Raw genomic sequence first — 19,160 nt, forward strand, 5'->3', positions numbered from 1 at the left:
TTCAGAGGCTCATCCACTTACATATTAAGCACATACTTATTGAAGCCATAGGATTTAATATATTTATTAAATAATCAGTAAAGATGTATTCACCAGTTTTGTAAAGTATTTTTATTACAACTAGAGTTAAGAGAGAAGCATTGCTTGCTGAATTCTTATACTCTATTTGGCAATCTAATCTCTCGGCTCTTTATTTTTCTGTCCGTATGCCAATAAAAATATTGTCATCATTAGAAACTCAAGGATTTTATATTTAGACTATTTTACAGGGGAAAAAAAAAAGAGAAATGATATGTGTAAAAATCTGAGGGTCCAACTACTATACCAAACAACTCCAAAACCTCAGTGGATTAACATACTCTGACTTTCAGTGGTTCTCAATCTTCCTACTGCCACGACCCTTTAATACAGTTCCTCATGTTGTGGTGACCCCCAACCATAAAATTATTTTCGTTGCTACTTCATAATTGTAATTTTGCTACTGTTATGAATCATAATGTAAATATCTGATATGCAGGATGTACTTTCATTGTTCGCGACCCACAGGTTGAGAACCGCTGCTTCATGCCATAGGCCATGACCTATGTTACTGTCATGTGACAATCAATTAGGGGGTTTAGTGGAGGATGGGTAATTCTCCCCACAAGTATTGGGAAGTTTCTACCTGGTGACTCTTCCAGCACCTGAAACCTCAAAAAAAATCCCAGCAAACAGGAGGAGGATGCAGGTGCTATACATACTTTTCATCCACATTCTCACAGCCAGACCTCAGTTGTATGACTGCCTTTAACTGCCAGGAATGCTGGGAAGTATGGTTTAACAAGGTGCCCAGAGAGGACAAACAGATTTGGTCAGCCTCTGTCTAGTCTCTGTCCACAGTCCTCTTGGTTTCTGCATTATAAGAAAAAATGAAAATGTAAATCATATTCTCTGAGCAAATTGTTTCTTTTCCCTGAAGTACTAGAATTTCTTCAAGAGCATGTTATTAGAACAGGTCAACAGTGGAGCTATGCCTGATGACTTCAGTGAAGGTTGTTTAGGTAAAGATCATTTGGCTGTATCTCTACAATCCTCACACATCTTGATGAAAAGGAGGGAATAATTAAAATATCTGGCCATTTAATAGAGAGTTTTTAAAGACCAAACCTGGTCTTTGGAATTTTAATTACTATTCCATGACTATGAATGAGTGTTATTTCTTACAACCACAAAAAAGAACTGTTGAATATAAGTAGGAAGTTCCACTGACTTATGGTGAGAGGCACATGCTATGCTTGGCCAGGAAACCTGTCTCTTTATCAGAGCTATACTAATTGCCATTTGTGTGACCTTGAGCAAGTTGTGTAAAGAATCTGAACTTTTTTATACCTGTAAAATTATTAGGATTCTTTGCATATTCTGTTATACTTCAATGCACCTCATCTATTTTGTTATCTTATTAAATATTGTGCCACATCTAATTATTAAAACCAGGGATTTACCCAATATGCCTTCTGAACATAAACATGGACTTGCTTTCCAATTTTATTTAAAATCATGAACTTTTCAAATGCCTGAGCTATTATTCTTTCTCTATTTATATTTAGAGAAGGCATCCCTTAGATGTTGGAATTGACATAACTGACCCCTATGACAGAGTTCATATGAGAGAGAAGCAATAATTAAAAAAAAAAAAAAAAAAAACAACTAAAAATTGCCTCTGCTCCCTTGTGCCCTTTCACGGTGGAAACATGGAGACTTGGCCCTATTTTCCCTGGAGACTCAGGAGATGGAATAATAGACATACAGGAGAGGACTCCAGTGTTCACCAGGTTGTCTGGCTACGATCAGCTCCAGACAGTATAGTTTGAAAAGACACCATGACATGCAATTAGTGTCTGGGCCAGGGTGACTGGGAAAGTGAAAGTTCTACATCTGTATTCTGAAGAAGACTTGGCTAAGGAGAGACAGTCTCCCCCACTGTGGATTCTAAAGGGCGTTTACTTAAAAATAGAAAGACTAGTTCTGAGTTGCTGCAGAAACAGGACTACCATACCAACAACCAGCAAATGGTGGTTCCTGGAGTGCGGCTGACTGGAGCTCTGTATAAGAGCTTTCTAGCAATTAAAGATGTTCATAGTTGGCCAAGGTTTCCCACGAGGTGGGAACTCCTCTCTCCCTGGAGCTATCCTCTCAAAGGCAGGACACCATCTCAGCAAAGACATATACACACACCTTGCTTTTCACGTTGCTATTGTGGGCTTCCTAGCTCCCTTTCAGCTCTAAAATGTGATGACTGAATCTAATACCCATCTGATAATGCAATTTAGTTCAGTGCCTTCTTCAGCACTTCAAATGTATTGTCTTTTCTGCCCAATTAATCCACCTTGATCACCTTTCATTATTTTCATTGCTCAGCAGTTGGGATAGGACTGTTATCCTGCTGATTATGCCAATAAGAGGGGACAATTCAGGAGCATTCATTGTTTCCACAGGAAGTTCAAATACTCATCAGCAACATGAGCTTTGATATCTGTATTGCCAGGCACAATTAGAGTCCATATTTGTAACCAAGGGATCCCTATTGTGAGAGTGTTAAATTTCAAAAACAATAGCAGTCGCAAACCACAGATATAAAAGCCTCTTGTCTAAATTACCTGAATCTTCTAGATGTTATAGAAAGAATGAAATGATATGACAAATTAATCCTTTTAAACATTTAGCGCAAAAAAAATGAAAAAAAAAATAGGATCTTATGTTCCTCTATAAAAATGTTGTTACTGGTCATATTTCCAAATAATACTTATTTTCTTCAGGGAATATTTTGTTTTCTGCTCTATCATTAGCAAGTTAATTAGAAACATTCTGGGTTAACAAAGGAAATAATGCAGGTTATAGTAATGAATTCATGTTTGTCAGTGAGGGTTATTGGTTCATGCCATGGCCCATGTGCTGTGAGATTGGAGAGGTGGGAAGAGAGCCTGTGAGTCAGGGCCAAAAGTATGGTTAGGTCTAAGAGTGAAAGATAATGAGCTAACTTTAACTTTTCCGGATCAGGCATTCATGAGTTCATTCACCCTGTCTGTTCTCAGTGTGGACTCTATTAGATATTGAGTCTTTAGTCTTAAGAACCTTAGAGTCACATGGCAAGATCAGACACATAAATTAGCAATCACATGTCCTTTCCAGCCAAAAAAAGAAGAACTTTGGGAAAAGGATAATGCTGCCAGTTTTAACATATTGGAGTTTCCCAGAGAGACCTAAGTAAAGGTCTATAAATGCTATTTTATTTTCTTTGTCTATAGAGCTTGGGAGGGATCTTTAGGTTGTGGAGATTTTTAAGAATCCTCACTACGATTTCATTGTTGAGGGAGTGAATCTTGATGAGTAAGAGTGGATTAAAGATTCTGGAAAAGCTCAGTATCAGATGTGGGTCAGGCCTGATGATGAAAGCTATCAGACCAGGGAGCCAAGTAGTTATAGTGGCCCAGGGTCCAGGGCGGGAAAAGAGAGTGAGAGGAATGAGTTAGAAGATGGAGAGACAAATGTAGACCTAGAGACAGACAGAAGAAAGAGGCAGAAAATGGGAACATTTTGAGAAGGAACTTCAGAGTTAGCAGCATGAGGTGTGATAGATTGGAATCCTGGGGAGAATATTTTGGTCATGAAAAGATTGTTCTGGTCTCTTATTTTTATTTATGGTTTTTAAACTTAAACACTGTGAAAAGTTTAAGACAATAAAGTGCAGAACACACAAGCTTATTGACAAATGTAATACAATAATGCATGCATTTTTCACAGCAAGATTTCAATTCAAGATCCATCTTCAATGTGAGAATCAGGTTTTAGATGAATAGGCAATATTCAGTCATTCATTGATGAGCAGAGAAAGAGCTCAATCTATATAGTTGGCCCTGTGCTACACACTGGGACTATAACTGTGAAAATAACTTAGATTTCACACAAACTCTACCACAGTACCTAAGATTGATCTTGTCCAGGAAGGTTTATGTTACTAAAACAAATTTTTTTCTAACAGGCTTTAAGAAAACATTGAAATAGATGGACATGGATAAATATGTCCTTATTCCTCTGAATAGATGTCTTTGAGCTGTCAATATGTTTTATTGTATATATTTCTTAGACTATTTGTCCACGTTCCATTTGTCTCTTTTCAACAGTTATTTTGAAGATTTTCTTATTTATTTTAATTAGAAAATGCATAATGTAGAAAGCTGTACCTAAATATATAGGAAACTAGATTCATTCTCAAATCAAGTGCTCAATAAATACATTAATGACTTTCTTACAGATTTTTCAGTTTGTCCTTCTATTTAGGAGACAGATGTTAAGGTATAAGTCTGAGTAGCATGATTTCTTTGATCTTTTTGTTCTAAATATGCCTACCAAAATTCAACCTCTGGGACTTAAAAACAAAGAAAGAAGAAAAGAAGAAAAAAGAAAGACTCCATTTTGTTTCCATAGCTGTGTTGGGATTTTACTTAGTTGAGGTTTGAGATCTAAGTGCACCACCCTGATATGTATATGCCAGTAATTTGAATGAAAACAAAGAAACTGATGTTGATGGAGGTGTCTTGACACACATTCTCAGCCTTTCGTATTTAAAATGTTGTCCTAGCCCTAGCTGGTTTGACTCAGTGGATAGAGCATAGGCCTGCAGACCGAGAGGTCCTGGTTCCAGTCAAGGGCATGTGCCTTGGTTGCAGGTTCCCCAGCCCACATGAATGTTTCTCTCTGTTTCTCCCTCTCCTTTCCATTCTTTCTAAAATTCAACGGAAAACTATCCTAGCGTGAGGATTAACACACACACACAAAAAAAATTGTCCTAATCTGTAAATACAATATTGGACCCAATGTTTGGGTATTTTTTTAGTTTGATTAGTTTTAAGTCCAGTGATAGAAGACTCTGTGTTGTGTGTGTGTGTGTGTGTGTGTGTGTGTGTGTGTGTGTGTGAAAAATGAGAAATATTTATTAATGATAGTGGAAACAAATATGGAAGTCAGTAAAAAATTAAGCATCTCAATGGTTTGTTTAGAATCTGGAAGAGAAGGTGAGGTGAAACATTAGGCTTTGAGACTGTGACATTTGGAAGCCAGAGTATATTTTTCTTTGAAATTGTGAATAAACAGCTTGGAAATAATCGTTCCTTTATGATACTTGTTTTATTTCAGTTGACTGAGGGCACCGAAAAGCAAGTTCTGGCTAAATTGTTTTGCTGTAATTGTTATGCTGCAATGCATTACTTTAAAAATATTTTGACTTACATTTGATTTTAGTGTAACTGGTACATAGGCTTATATACAGGCACATTTAAGACCAGACTTTTTCTGAGGTTGTTGCTATGAGATGACCCTCCTGGTCTAAGTTCTAGCTCATAGAATGATACTCATGGCATGTGCTCACACAGCTGTATAGCATCTTGGAGTTGGAAGAGACTATAACAATGTGGAGGTAAATAAAGACCAAAAAATGAGCGTAGGTAAAGGCTATTTATTCAGAGCTTGTGATACCAAGGCAGTCAGCCACCAGCACTTACACTTGGCAGGCACTCAAAGGCAGGGAAAAGAATGAGAAATCTTTATAGTGGGAAAAAGAGAGAGTTTCAGATATGCCCCAGTTGGAGACTGTTGGCCTGGGGAAGCTGTAGGCAGGCTAACTAAAAGCAAGGCATCCTATGTGATTAATTTGGGGTATATATTTGACTTTCTCTGTTTGGCTCTTCATTGGAAACTGGGTCCAAAATCCTGGCTGTTTTGGGCCAATTGTTACACAGTATGGCTTCCTGACTTGGTTGCTAGAGAGATAGCCTGACTTGTAGATAGCAGTTTGGCTTCCTGCACTGCTACTCTAGATAATAGCTTAGAGCTCCATTTTTATATGTTACTGGAAGTTTTCCATGTGTATATTCAGTCTCTCAGTGATCATCTAGTCTAAATGTAGAAAGATTTTAAAAATTCATAAAAGACAAATGGCTATAATTTATTTAAATTCAATATTGCTTTTAACTGTGTATGGCACTTTATTTTGAAAATATCTTAAAATGTAGAATATCATTAGATACTTCTAATTAAAGTGGGAAAGTTAGGCAGAGCTGGTATTATCTCCATCCTATATAATAAAAGCCTAATATGCAAATCGACCAAATGGTGGAATGACCGACAGAACTACCGGTCACAATGATGTACACTGACCACCAGGAGTCAGATGCTCAATGCAGGAACTGCCTCCAGTTTGCAGGCCCCAGGCCAGCCAAGGTAGGTGCCAGTGGGGGCCCCCCATTGTCCTGCCGGTAACCCCACAGATTGGCCCTGATCACTGGGCAGGCCTAGGGACTCTACCTGTGCACAAATTTTGTGCACCAGGCCTCTAGTTTTTAGATAAGAAATATGAGACTCCAAGAGGAGAAACTGAGTGTTCAGTGACATGGTTTACTAACCCAAGACCATGGCCAGGGCTGCAAAGCCGGGCATCTTGGTTCCTTACCCAGATGCCCGGCTTTGTAACCCTGACCATGATCTTGGGTTGGTAAACCATGTAAGCAGCTCTGCCATACAGACAGGTAATGGGGAAACAGAGTGTGCAATTTCTATCCCAGAGCTGAAAGTTCATGGGCATTTGAACCTACACATAAAGAAACAAAATGCAGATCCTCTGAATCATTTCTGTGAATTTTTTTTCACTTCAGTCTTTCTCAAAGATCCTTTATTGGAATGAAACTTTAAATATAGTAAATTTTACAATTTGTGACTGTTAGATAATCAGATTTTTTAAACTGCAACCAGCTCTGTGCCACTTTAATACACTTACAACACTCACTTGATTCTCTTGTTCCATTAGGAATGTTGTATTTCCTACACATATGGGAAAGATGCTGGAGGAGTTGAGAAACCTACTAAATTAATTAATTCATTAAATGCCTGTGGACCAATATGCTAGGGGTGCTAGAGGTACCAAATGAAAAAAAAATCAGAAAAAAATCAGACCCTGCTTTTAAATAACTCAGGGCCTTTTGATAAGAGCAAATACATAGAAAAATGATACCCCAGCACAGGGTGGCATATGGGTGGGGAAGGCTTTAGACCAGTGATGGCGAACCTATGACACGTATGTCAGAGGTGACATGCGAACTCATTTTTTTGGTTGCTTTTTCTTTGTGAATTGGCATTTAAATATATAAAATAAATATCAAAAATATAAGTCTTTGTTTTACTATGGTTGCAAATATCAAAAAATTTCTATATGTGAGAAGGCAACAGAGTTAAGTTAGGGTTTTTCAAAATGCTGACACGCCGAGCTCAAAAGGTTCGCCATCACTGCTTTAGACAGTACTTAAATTGAGTAACCAGGCCTGTGGAGAGTTAACTGAACAAAGACAGGATATAAGGGCATTTAAAAAAAACAGCATTATTTTTGCTAGAGCTGGGATGGAGAAGAAGACATTACAACATGCTTAGTGTTGTTTTTTGAATACACTGTTTGTGGGAAAGTGACAAACTTAGAGAGGAAGGAAAGAGAGAGATGGTGGTGAATCTTTTGGGTCATACCAAAGAGTTTCAACATAATTCTGTGGGTAACAAGAATCTCCTGGGGGGATTTTAGTCAGGGGTACATTATGAGTAGATTTGCATTTTTTTGGGTTGTTTTTCTTTTCAAACACTTCTCTATGTCTTTTATAAAATGCTATTCCCTAAAATAACATTTTTCTCATAGTAGCAAGGTAACAGCACTCTTAAAACCATATTTATTACATGTATTTTTAAATACTACTGTCCATGCATTACAGAAAGACTATGAAAACCATTCCCTGAAATAACACTTGATAATATTTTTACTTTAAAAAGATCACATTGGCAATTTGGAGTTTATATTTTAAGGAGTCAAAGCAATAGTTCAAGGGCGATGATCAAGCTTGAACCATAGAAATTGAAGTAGACATGATACAAAGTGGAACAGAAAAGAGAGTATGATATTCAGAAATAAAATGTGTAGAATCAGCTGAATGATGGATTTGGGGAATAGCAATTAAAGAAAAAGAGAGCGAGCTTCAAGCTGGATGGTTGGCTGGACAACAGGACCTAATAGTTTAGTAAAAAATGGTGTCAGTCAGTGTATGAAATGCCAAACTTGTGTTTTCCATGGGCACTTATCCAGTAGAAAGTTTTTAGTCTAAAGCTCCAGAGAATGGTCCAGGCTTGTGATAAAATATTTAGAAATCACTAACAACCAGACAATTGCTAGTTGAATCTTGGAGGATAAAAATAACAAAAAGATAGAATGAAGGAAACAGTGGTAAGCTAGTACCATGGGGACAACCATCATATAAGGGATGCATAGTGGAAGACAAGTTATGGATGACACAGAAATGGTGTGAGACATAGAACACAAGACAGGAAGATGGGCCATCAGGAAGCTAAGAGAATTGAAGATGTAAATAAGAGAGTATCAAGGAGTTTTCAAATGGCTTTAAAGTGTCTTCTAAATCTGCCTACTCAAAGGTCAAGGAGATATTAGTAAGTGCAGTTTAGTAGAGTGGCTGGAATGAATTATGTCACAGTGAGCAGTGGAGTAAAAAAAGTTGAGACAATAAAGACAGTGAGTATAAAGAACACTTTAAGATATTTTCTTCAAAATGAGCTCAGGGAAGAGTTACTAAAGGAGTCTCAAGATTCACTGAGCTTCTCTTCTCAAGAGAAAGGTCTTTGCCAGCGATACTAACCTGAATGCCTCCCTGATATATTGAAATGTTGTAATCTCTAATACACATATGGTTTCTAAAAATATATTGAAAGCATTTAGAAATTGTTCTTCAACTTTTTAAAGAAACCTGGGAAGGATTTGACTCTTGTTTAACTGCGTGCAATTCTGGTTAACACACAGAATCAACAGAGGAGCTGAAAGTGCGAAGCCACAGTACAGAGCCACTGCCAAAGCTGGACAGCAAAGAGAAAGGACACCATGGGGCATCTTCCAGAGAGCCTGTCAAAGCTCAGGAATGGGATGGAACACCAGGGCCACCTGTGGTCACCAGTAGACTGGGAAGATGCTCTGTGAGCCCCACCTTGTTAGCAGGAAACCACAGCTCAGGTAAGAAAGATAATCTCCCAGATAGATGGTAACGCCTCATGTCTCTGGAAACTGCTCTCATGCAATTATCACTTGGAGAACCATAGCCACAGATATCTCTTTCTACTCGTAGAGACAGCATGAATAGCCCTTCACATAACAGAAGGTAATAATATATTGGACCACGCCAGGGACCATCATTCACATGGACAACAGAGTAGTGAATGGTGTTTCTTGGAGCCGTGTGATGTGGCAGCCTTGAAAACTAAATTTTATCTAGAGTCATCACCTAAAGCAGTTTTTTTTTTAAATTTATAAAGTTAAAGGGATTTAAAGTTTATGCCTCTTTTGCTTCAAAACAGATTTTAAGAAACTCAGAAATTAGCAGAAAGTAAAATTGAGGATGAAAATGTAACAGAGACGTGCTAGTTGGTTTGGGTCAGTGGATATAGCTTCGGCCTGTAGACTGAAGGGTCCCAGGTTTGATTCCTGTCAAGTGCACATACCCAGGTTGTGGGCTCGATTCCCAATAGGGGGCAAGCAGGAGGCAGCTGATCAATGATTCTCTCTCATCATTCATATTTCTATCTCTCTCTCTCTCCCTCTCCCTTCCTCTCTGAAATTAATAAAAAATATTTTTTAAAATGTAACAAAGTTGATCTGAAGGCAATAGAGGGAGTAGACATTAGGAGGCATTTGAAGTGGTGAGCTGAAGAATTTTACCTGGGACTATGTTTCCAAGTCTAAGTCAAAACTGAAAACTATAATCTAATATACCTTTAAATTTCAAAGTTGAAATTAAAATTTGCAATGCAATTTGCATTGTTAATAGATAAATGTTATGAAACTTCAATTTTTAAAAAGCAGCATATACTTGCTTTGAACTGATTCATCTGTGTGATAGACTTACAAAAGCTGTCAATTGAAATAAACAACAAATAATCAGGCAGCCGCCTGTAGTTTTCATGTTTCTATTCCTTAACAGTGTTAGGGTCCTGAAGAAATGACCAATCTTTAATGTTCTTTTCAACTCTGATACTCACCTTGGAAAGCAATTTACATTAATTTAGCATGTGGTCTCTCCGAGGGTCATGCACAAGTTAAAATTGAAACAGGATGAATAGTTTCTGGGGAAGGGATATTTCTAGAAGAGTACCCAGGAAAAGCAGAACAATAGCTTCCCCATACTTAAAATGTAACTTAAAGCTTTGGTGATGCAGCTCTATAACTAATTTGAGCAACATGAGTTCAAACCTGGGGGAAGGAATATTATGGGAATTTAGCAGACATTTGAAAAAAATATTTTCATAATAAAGTATAAATAAATATAGGTGTATGAGAAAAATATATTTGTGCACCTTGTTAAAAAGAAAAAGAAACATAGAGAACAAATAGTATTTTGTAGGGAAAAAGGCCACTCCAAAGAAGGTTAACATCACACTTAAATTGGGAATAATGATTAGTTTTAGGTTTCTTATTAGCATTTCTAAATTATATAAATTTGTACAAATTTTAACCAAAAAACATGCACAATATCTGTTATTGTGACCAAAGATATATTTTATAAAAACCAAAGCATTACCTGAGTGTATATTATGTAACCACCATTGTTGTAGGATCTGAGCTGGCAATGATAAGTAAGACATCTCACATTTAGGTGCTCAAATTCAAGTGAAAGACAGACAGATGGATCGTTGTAATATAATGTATTATATACAAATAACATGCAAAAACAGATAAGAAGTTAATTTTTCATGGCAAGTATGATTTTGGCAAGAACAATCGGGGCTTTTGGTAGATTAACTAATAATTGCTTAAAGATGCTACATTTGAGCTAGAGCTTGAAATATTAAGAGCTGCTTACAAGATGACAGAAGAAAGAAGTCTGCCTTCTGCATGAAAACCTTGAATGCAATGGATGGAATGTGTGTTTGGTGTGAGGGGTCGAGGAAGGTTGACTAAAGAAACTGCAAAGTAGGTTGGGACCAGATAGTAAGAATCCAGAAGGGCCTTGTATATTGGAAATGCTTTTAACCACAAAGTACCAATTAGCAGTGGCTTACGTAATAATGACCTTCGCTAACTTCTGTAGCACCCAATCTGGAGGCAGGGAGCTTCAAGTGTTTGCCACTATTCAGGGAGTCATTGAGGACCTAGGAACTTTCTATCTTTCTAACTCTCCTGTTCTGATGCCCTTGATGATTTTTTTTCATAACCACGAACTGGCTATGACAGTTCTGGGCATCATGCCCCTTTCATTTAGTTGGTCAGAACTGGGAAATATGTTCTCTGGACCAATCACTTTGTGAAAGGAAATGGTATTTCCATGGGCTTAGAAAAGGCCCTTCTTTCTCTTAAAGCAAGGGGCCTCTGCCTGATACCTAGAAACGAAATCCACAGTCTATTTGCAAGGGTAAGGGGAGATTACATTGCATAAGCAATGGACAGTACCTGCCACATCATGTTTAGGTTTTGAACATTATGTGGTGGATATTTTGTATTCATTTAAATATTTTAAAGATAGGTATAATGTAATTCCGTTTCCATGATGATAGATCCAATGATGACTTCACAGCTCCAAGCATGGGTGACTGGGAAGCCACGTGCTGAGACAGAGGTGGTTAATATGAGATGCTGAGCAGGGTTTAGATGGGAAAGCCAGCACTTCTATTTTGACTATGTTAAGTTGGAAGTGCTCTGGGACATCTGATTGAGAAGAGAGCAGACAGTTGGAATTACAGATCTGGAGCTGAAGAGATTAAGTGGAATTAGAGATTGAGACTAGAGACATTTGGAATGGTTAACACCATAAGACTAGCTGATTCTAAACTAGGAGAACAGGAAACAGAGGTGAAGGGAACTGAGATTAGACCTGGGGAATCCAAACACTTTAATGTGTGAGCAAAGGGTGAAGAACTTGTGAAATAAATGGAAATGAAACAATGATACGGTACCCAATTCACTTTTACTGAACGCTTAGTAAGTTGCATAAAAATGGGTAATAGGTCTGTGACACGGTGACATGAATCTTTCAAGAAATTCAGACAGTAAACAGAATTTATAATGAACTTTGACTTTCTCCCTCCAGAAACTCCAGAAGCATCTTTTTGGCTTTATGGCCTTTAAATCTCTCCTGAGTCTTTTCAGCTCTGTTTGTAGAGCAGTAAGTCATCTCATGACCGGAAGAAATGACATAAATTTCTGGAGTCTCTCACATTCTCCACCTGAGATTATGAAGGTGGTTAACAAAAGGGAAGGAAGGACATATTTTTGTTGCATTTTTGATAAAGACGTTTTTGAGTCCACATTCAAAGAAATATGAAAAGTAGGGGCAAAAGTATAGTCATTTACATAATGTCAGGGTTTCTTATGTGAAAGTGGAACCATTGACATGACCACTCAAAAGTAAGTGTGCATCACACTTATTTTATTACTTACTTGAACTTTTAGAACAAGTCAATAATTCCCAAATATAGCATCACATTTATATCTATCGAGTCTACCCTTATACCAGTTTTGAGGGGGAAAAGGAGAAAATGAAAAATGTTTATGTTTTGCAGCTTTTGTTTCTCTGAAAAGAAAAAAACGAATATGTGCCAATACTATTCTAAAAAATGCCATAGTTCCACTAGCAAAAATGTATAAAATAAAATATCTGAAGTTCACATACCTTGTATATTAATTAAAATGTACTTGAAGAGTGCTCATCAGAGGGTCTTTGTCTAGAACAAACAACTACATGAATATGGAATTCTGTGCTTCCGGGGGCTCTTTTGGAACAAAAGGGAATGAGTCCTTTACTCTTCCTCCTTTTTCTCTTCACACTTCCTGGTCATTATTGTCTCCTTGCCACTGGGCCACTGAACTACTAGTCTCCTAGTGAAATACACTAGCGCTGTAACAGACAGCCCTCCTCCCAAAACAACAGAGGAACTCAACTCCACACCTTACACTGGAGGGCAAGGAGATTCCACCTGTTCTACCTATAAATCCCCACCTGTCTGTCAACTTTGCTTCTGACACTTGCATTTCATCTCTCTCTCTCTCTCTTCTCTCTCTCTCTCTCTCTCTCTCTCTCTCTCTCACACACACACACACATACACACACACACACAAACTACTCTCAGTCACAGACTATTGCTTTACCAAAAGTGGTTTAGCCAGTTAATAATGTTGTTCATAACAGCTCTTTTGAGGAATGGAGAAATTGCTGAAGTAAAACAATTGAGTGTGTCAGATCTCAATTCTAATTAACATTGCCACTGGTTGCTGTGGCACATTATTAAAGTCACTGTAGTTAGTAAGTGAGGGATTCCCTGAAGGGTGATTCTTGAAGGCAATGGTGGACTGGGGGCCCAAATGCTCATGAAATAATGGGGAAAGTGGAAATTATACAAGTAAGTATGGTATTGACAAAAAATCAGAATTCAACCACTGGGTCACTCAACAAATAGTTTCCAGGCAGCTTATATCTAGCTCTGTAATGGTTTTGAGGGACGCGCACGCATGTACAAACACACACACACACACACACACACACACATCATAATCCATATGAAACCTGGTCTCTGTCACTCAAAGACCTTACTATGCTTCTTTATGAAGCAAAACTATAGAATGAAAATTAGATTACAATTAAATGTTATTTTCATCATTATTATATACTGTATTATCTCTACTGTTGACTATGGATGTACTGTATTATCATTCAAATAACAAAATTAGTTTGGACTTGAAAGAAATGGAGGACTTGAACCTTAAACCAAGATTATATCAGGTCTTTGAAAAACTCATGATTATTAACTGAGTAGAAATATATAGAGGGAACTTTCCATATGGGATGAGGGAGGTGAACAAAAGCTGAGATCTCTCCTGACTTGGTCCTGCCTGTCCAGCTGGACTGAAGAATTGTTTCTGGAAGTTAACTCAGAAGGCCTTGGCTTAATCCTATGTGAAACAATCTTAAAAAGACCTCCACCTCTGTTTGTGCAACCTTGTGTGTTTCTGCTGTTCTGAGAAGAAGGTACCAACGGGCTGAGAACTGAGGCGCCCGGAGGACAGGCAGGTAATATGAACAAGTGCCTCAGGAGAGGTGCCTCCTTCACAGCAGACAGGTTGAGCTTGTATATTACATACCTAGGAATGCCCTTTGCTCTCACAAAGAAAGTAATTTTCACAATTTTTCTTAAAACTTGAAGTCATTTTGGCCTAAGTGATATATGTCCACATCTGTTAGAAGCATAGGTGTGGAGACATATTTCTGCATTGCAAGGACATTTTATTGGAAACTGACAAACATCAGGACGGAGTGATCGAAGTGCAGGTGACCTGGAAGGCACAGCGCTCTCTAGGGGACAGAAGCTACTTAGTGCCAGCTGATGCTCACCATGAGAAACGCTCAACATTCCCAGATTTAAGTTCCATTCTGTGAAGTCTCACAATTTTTAAATATAGCTCAATTTTTAAAAAAGCACTGAATTGAATAATTTGCTTCCTCTGGCCCCAAGCAGCTGTGGACTTGAGTGTCATTTATGGCCCGCAAGGCTGTCATTCAGCACAGTGGGCTCAGGAGTCAGCAGGCAGTTCTCACATCTGCTCTCCTTCCCAGGCCTAACAGGGAGCTTGGTTATTTCCTCTGGGAACATTGGCCATGCCCTGTTGCTAGGCTCTGCCCTCTATTTTCACACTCCAGAGCTTAACGCTCCCTTTCTGCATTGTAGGAGTAAACATGTGGCAGAATTCTCACTTGGAGAATCTTTGGCGAGCAATGTGAGTCAGGTCCCCAGTAGCCCCACTTCCATTTCTCTGTGGAAAACTGCCCTCTGTCTGCTAGAATTTGTCTTCCCAGAGAAATTGCTTTATTTATGTTTCTCCTAATACTGGTGGTCGGGCTTTGAGAAACAAACCAGAAAAGGAGGACTTGGAGTGAGTTAGCCAATATAAATAAAAAAGTGTTTGTTTATAAAAGTCAGTTACAAAATAATAGAAGGTAATTACTCTCCCATTCCAAAGCAAAAGGCGAGACCACAGAAGCAGAACTTGCAAAGGAAGTGATCAAAATGAGTTTTGCTGTCCTTAACTGAACTCGCATCTCTAGCCTGTAGCCTGGGAACATGGGTGCTCAAAGGCTAGAGACCAGATTTTACAGAGACTTTGGAACTGGTTTGTGGGGGAGATAAGAATTACATTGTTTTTTGGGTTTTTGTTTGTTTGTTTTTTGCTTTTATTTAGATTTATTTTATGCTGAATTTACTCCCGGGCCATAAGTTTTTGTCTCTTCAGTTTCTTTTGAGGTATCTTTTTCTTCTGTGCAACCTCCTCTCTGGTTTAGGAACAATCTGCTCCCTTTCAGTAAGGATCATGTCAATGTGGCAGGGAGAGCTCATGTATGGGTTAATCCGCCCATGAGCTCTGTAGACTCTACACCACATCTTGGGAGCTTTGTTCACCTGAATGCCCTCAGTGACCAGAGAGTCTACATCTAAACTCTTAAGTTCAGCATTGCTCTCAGCATTTTTAAGCATGTGCAGCAAAAATTCAGCACTCTTTTTGGGCCACTGACCCTGTGTCCAGCTCCACTGTTTTGCCTGGGCGCACCTACCAACTCCACCATTGGAACGACAGAATGGCACACACTGCTTCTTTAAAGGGATGTCCTTCAGATACTTGGTGGCTTTTAGAATATGCACACCCTTAATGGCCTGGGCAGTTTTACGAGTGTTCTTAAAGGGAATGCGGAGATTTGGGCTTCTTGATTTGCATGATTTTGTGGGGTTTTCTGGGTCTAGTGAATAGTGAATCATTTTCAGAGGTCACCTGTGGCCACTTTGGGGAAGAGGAGAATCACATTGTTTTCTGATGGCATCTAAGGTCCACTGTGTTGAAGTTAACAGTTAAATGCACACATTTAAGGAAAACAGAACCTGATATAATTACAAAATTTGCTCTAAGATGATGGCAAATGACATTTAATCTGAATTATGGAATTTAAATGTTTCACCTTTGTAAATCATCTAGGACCCATCTATATAATAAAAACCCAGTGGTTGTAATGCCATAAACGACCAAAGACCAGTCCCCAGGAGATTGCGTGTGTGGTGAGGCGCATGCGAGTAGATGGGGCTGCATGTGCGGTGAAGCATGTGTGGGTGGACGGGGTCTTGACTCTGGGTCCTGCAGCATGCTGGGACATGGGGGTCCCGGGTCTTGCGTAATTTTCCACGGGTCTGGGTCTCACGTGATTTTGTGCGCTGGGTTACTAGTTTAAAATAATGTCTTATATTTAGATGCCATCTGTTCACTTTTAAAATACTTTTATAAGTGCTATCTCATTTTATCTTCACAAAAGCCTGTATATCTGTGGGCTGGTGTTATGAACTGATTATTTAGGTCACCAAAACTCAGCTCCAGAAGAATCCAATAAATTATCCAAACTCATTGGTAAAAGTAGTAGACAGATCAAGAAATGGACTTGGGGTTTCTGATCCATAGCATAGTTCTCTACCCATATTTTAACTATACTTTGAATTCCTGGGATTTTAAATTCAGGGACCAGATTTATAAAAGTCAGTTAATATATTACCATCCTAAACCCAGGGAAACAGAATTATGAATACATGCTGTCCCACATAACCTTCCTTATAAATTCAAAGAAGAAGTGTTTCTCCACTCTCTAGTCATGAAATTTCTCTGTTTCTGTACCTAAGAGATGTTTCTGACTGATTATCTGACAGATCTAAAAGTCCATTTCAAGCACCTGAGCAAGCATGTTACCCATGTGGTGTTTTTTTCCTAAAACATAGCAATATTGTAGATGCTTGCTGTTCTTTGGTTCAGTTGATTACTCATTCAGCAAACCTGTGAAGACAACTGATTGAACAGATGAGGGGATGACAGATGACCTCTGCCCTCAGGAGCTTATACCTACCTGCCCATGGAGGCACTTAATCTCAACTCCAGAGCCATTGTTGCCCCTAATTCACTGAGATAGGGTTGAACTCGGTGGTCCAGTAGTTGTAGGCTTTTCTCTAAACGATGTATATTCTTATCCCACTTTATGTTATTAGCAAAATGGTCAACATAATGGGAGATGTCTGGAGTCAAGGAATTTGGTGATAGTAACTGATGTGTGTGTATTTGTGTTTGTGTGTGTGTGTGTTTGTGTGCATATACATATGAAACTACTTATAGGTTTTAGGTTAAGGTCTTATATGATTGGATTTGCAAAGTCAGCTAAATTATTATTATATACTACAGTATGTATAAAATATATGTATATATATATATATATATATATATATATATATATATATTCCTTTAAATTTGATTTCTATTAAACATATGCCTACATCATGACATTGTATATTACAAGATACCCTGAAAACTACTGGAAAAAATACAACTTGACACTAATTTCATTCGTATTAGAGAAATTCTGAATTTTCAACTATTCTCTGATTCTACTGGGGAAAAATAATTAACCAAGCATACAAATTTAGATAATGCAGAAGGTGCCTTCACCTTACTAGGCTCTCAATCTCAGTCCTGTTTGAAAACCTGACAACACGTTGGCATGAGTTTTGACTGTTCTGCCAGCTCCTCCAGTCTTCCACTGCAGGGAACATGGCCCCACCCTCTGCCCTCTCTCAGAGGAGTTCACCCTGACATTGCTCCCAGTTGGCAGAAGTTGGCTTTCTTTGGAAAGGCCTTATAGTCACAAAGAATGCCCTTTCTTTTTCTGTGAAAAGCCATTGAAGACATTACAAAAAAAGGAGGTTTTTTCTGACTTATTCTGTCCTGTTACAGAGACTAGTTCTGGGAAGCTCTATGGGATGACCAGACTACATATCAATTAATATTTGCACTGCCATCTACTGTCCATAACAGGCACTGCAATTTCCCCTCCCTGATTTTGTTGTTAAATTCAATTGAAGACTGGTGAATGTATTTTTGTCTTTGTATTGGAAACATGGGAAAGGTGAAGAAATGAGGGAAATTTCTTTATATTACTAAGAAATGTACAAATAATTTATCTTCTTTTACAATGGCTTTTGTCTTTAAACTACTGTTTAAAATAATTCATTCAATAAATACTTCAAGTCCTCAGGAATCAGTTATCATGTCACTCATGGGAAGGAATGAGATAGACAGGATGCCTAACCTCACAGAACACACAGTTTAGTAGAGGAGGGGCGGGGAGGATGCTGTGTGGCAGGGGCGAGACTGTCGATGAGGTTGCCTGTGTCAGCTGAGAGAAAGCAGTGTAGACTGTTATATTATAAGCAGAGGAGCTGAAAGATCAAAGGGGCCTTTAAATAATAAAAGCAGCAAACATTTCTTGAGACCTTATTACATGGTGGTCACTTATTACATGAGGTAACATCTTTACACTTATTATCTTATTTAATTTTTACAATAATTTCATGAAGTAGGTAACCTTTACTTCTCCCATTTTATCTGTGAGCAAACTGAACCTTAAAGAGATCCAGCAATTTGTCCATTGTCATTCAGCTGATAAGATATGAATTTAGTAGCTCTCATGAAAAGCTCCAGAAAAAGTATGAAGGCAGCTCTCATTGACTGACTTGGGTCACATGTCCATTCCTGAACCAATCAGTGAGGCCAAGGAGATGGAATGATTGCACAAATCTCAGTCACAGGGCCACTTCTGGAGCTAGTGTTGGGGGCAGCTCCTAATGTGGAACCACAAGAACTAAGAATCCTAGTGGTATTGCTCTCCAAAGGAAATTCAACTGCTATTCCAGAAAAAGGGTAAAAGGATTCTGGACAGGCAAAAATGAAAGATGGCTATTACTCCTCCTGAATTTTATTTTAAAATAAATTTTTGTTTTATTTTTAAAACATTTACGACCAAAACTTTGCTGACAATTTTAGAATATTTTAGCAAACAGCAAACTTGAGCTATGAAAGATCTTATTGACATTGTTACAAAGTTAAAACATAAAAAGCAGACCAGAAAGGAAGAGTAAAGCAGTAATCTTATGATTAGCTAGAGGCCCAGTGCACAAAATTCGTGCACTCAGTGGTGGTGGTCGGGGGGGGGGGGGGGGGGTCCCTCAGCCCGGCCTACACCCTC

General features: G+C 38.4%; 1 protein-coding gene across 3 annotated transcripts in view; it reads left to right on the forward strand.

Annotated features, from left to right (window-relative positions):
* The window catches only part of NYAP2 (neuronal tyrosine-phosphorylated phosphoinositide-3-kinase adaptor 2), a 209,251-nt gene that overhangs the window by 154,204 nt on the left and 35,887 nt on the right, over positions 1-19,160 (forward strand). For all 3 annotated transcript variants that reach the window (XM_070422265.1, XM_070422264.1, XM_070422266.1), the window contains one exon: positions 8,879-9,085. In XM_070422265.1, the coding sequence (XP_070278366.1) occupies positions 8,879-9,085 (207 nt within the window). The remainder of the gene's footprint in view (positions 1-8,878; positions 9,086-19,160) is intronic.

Source organism: Myotis yumanensis, unplaced genomic scaffold, assembly GCF_028538775.1.
Source record: "Myotis yumanensis isolate MYYU_CA2020_CCGP unplaced genomic scaffold, mMyoYum1.0.hap1 SCAF_8, whole genome shotgun sequence".
NCBI lineage: Eukaryota > Metazoa > Chordata > Mammalia > Chiroptera > Vespertilionidae > Myotis > Myotis yumanensis.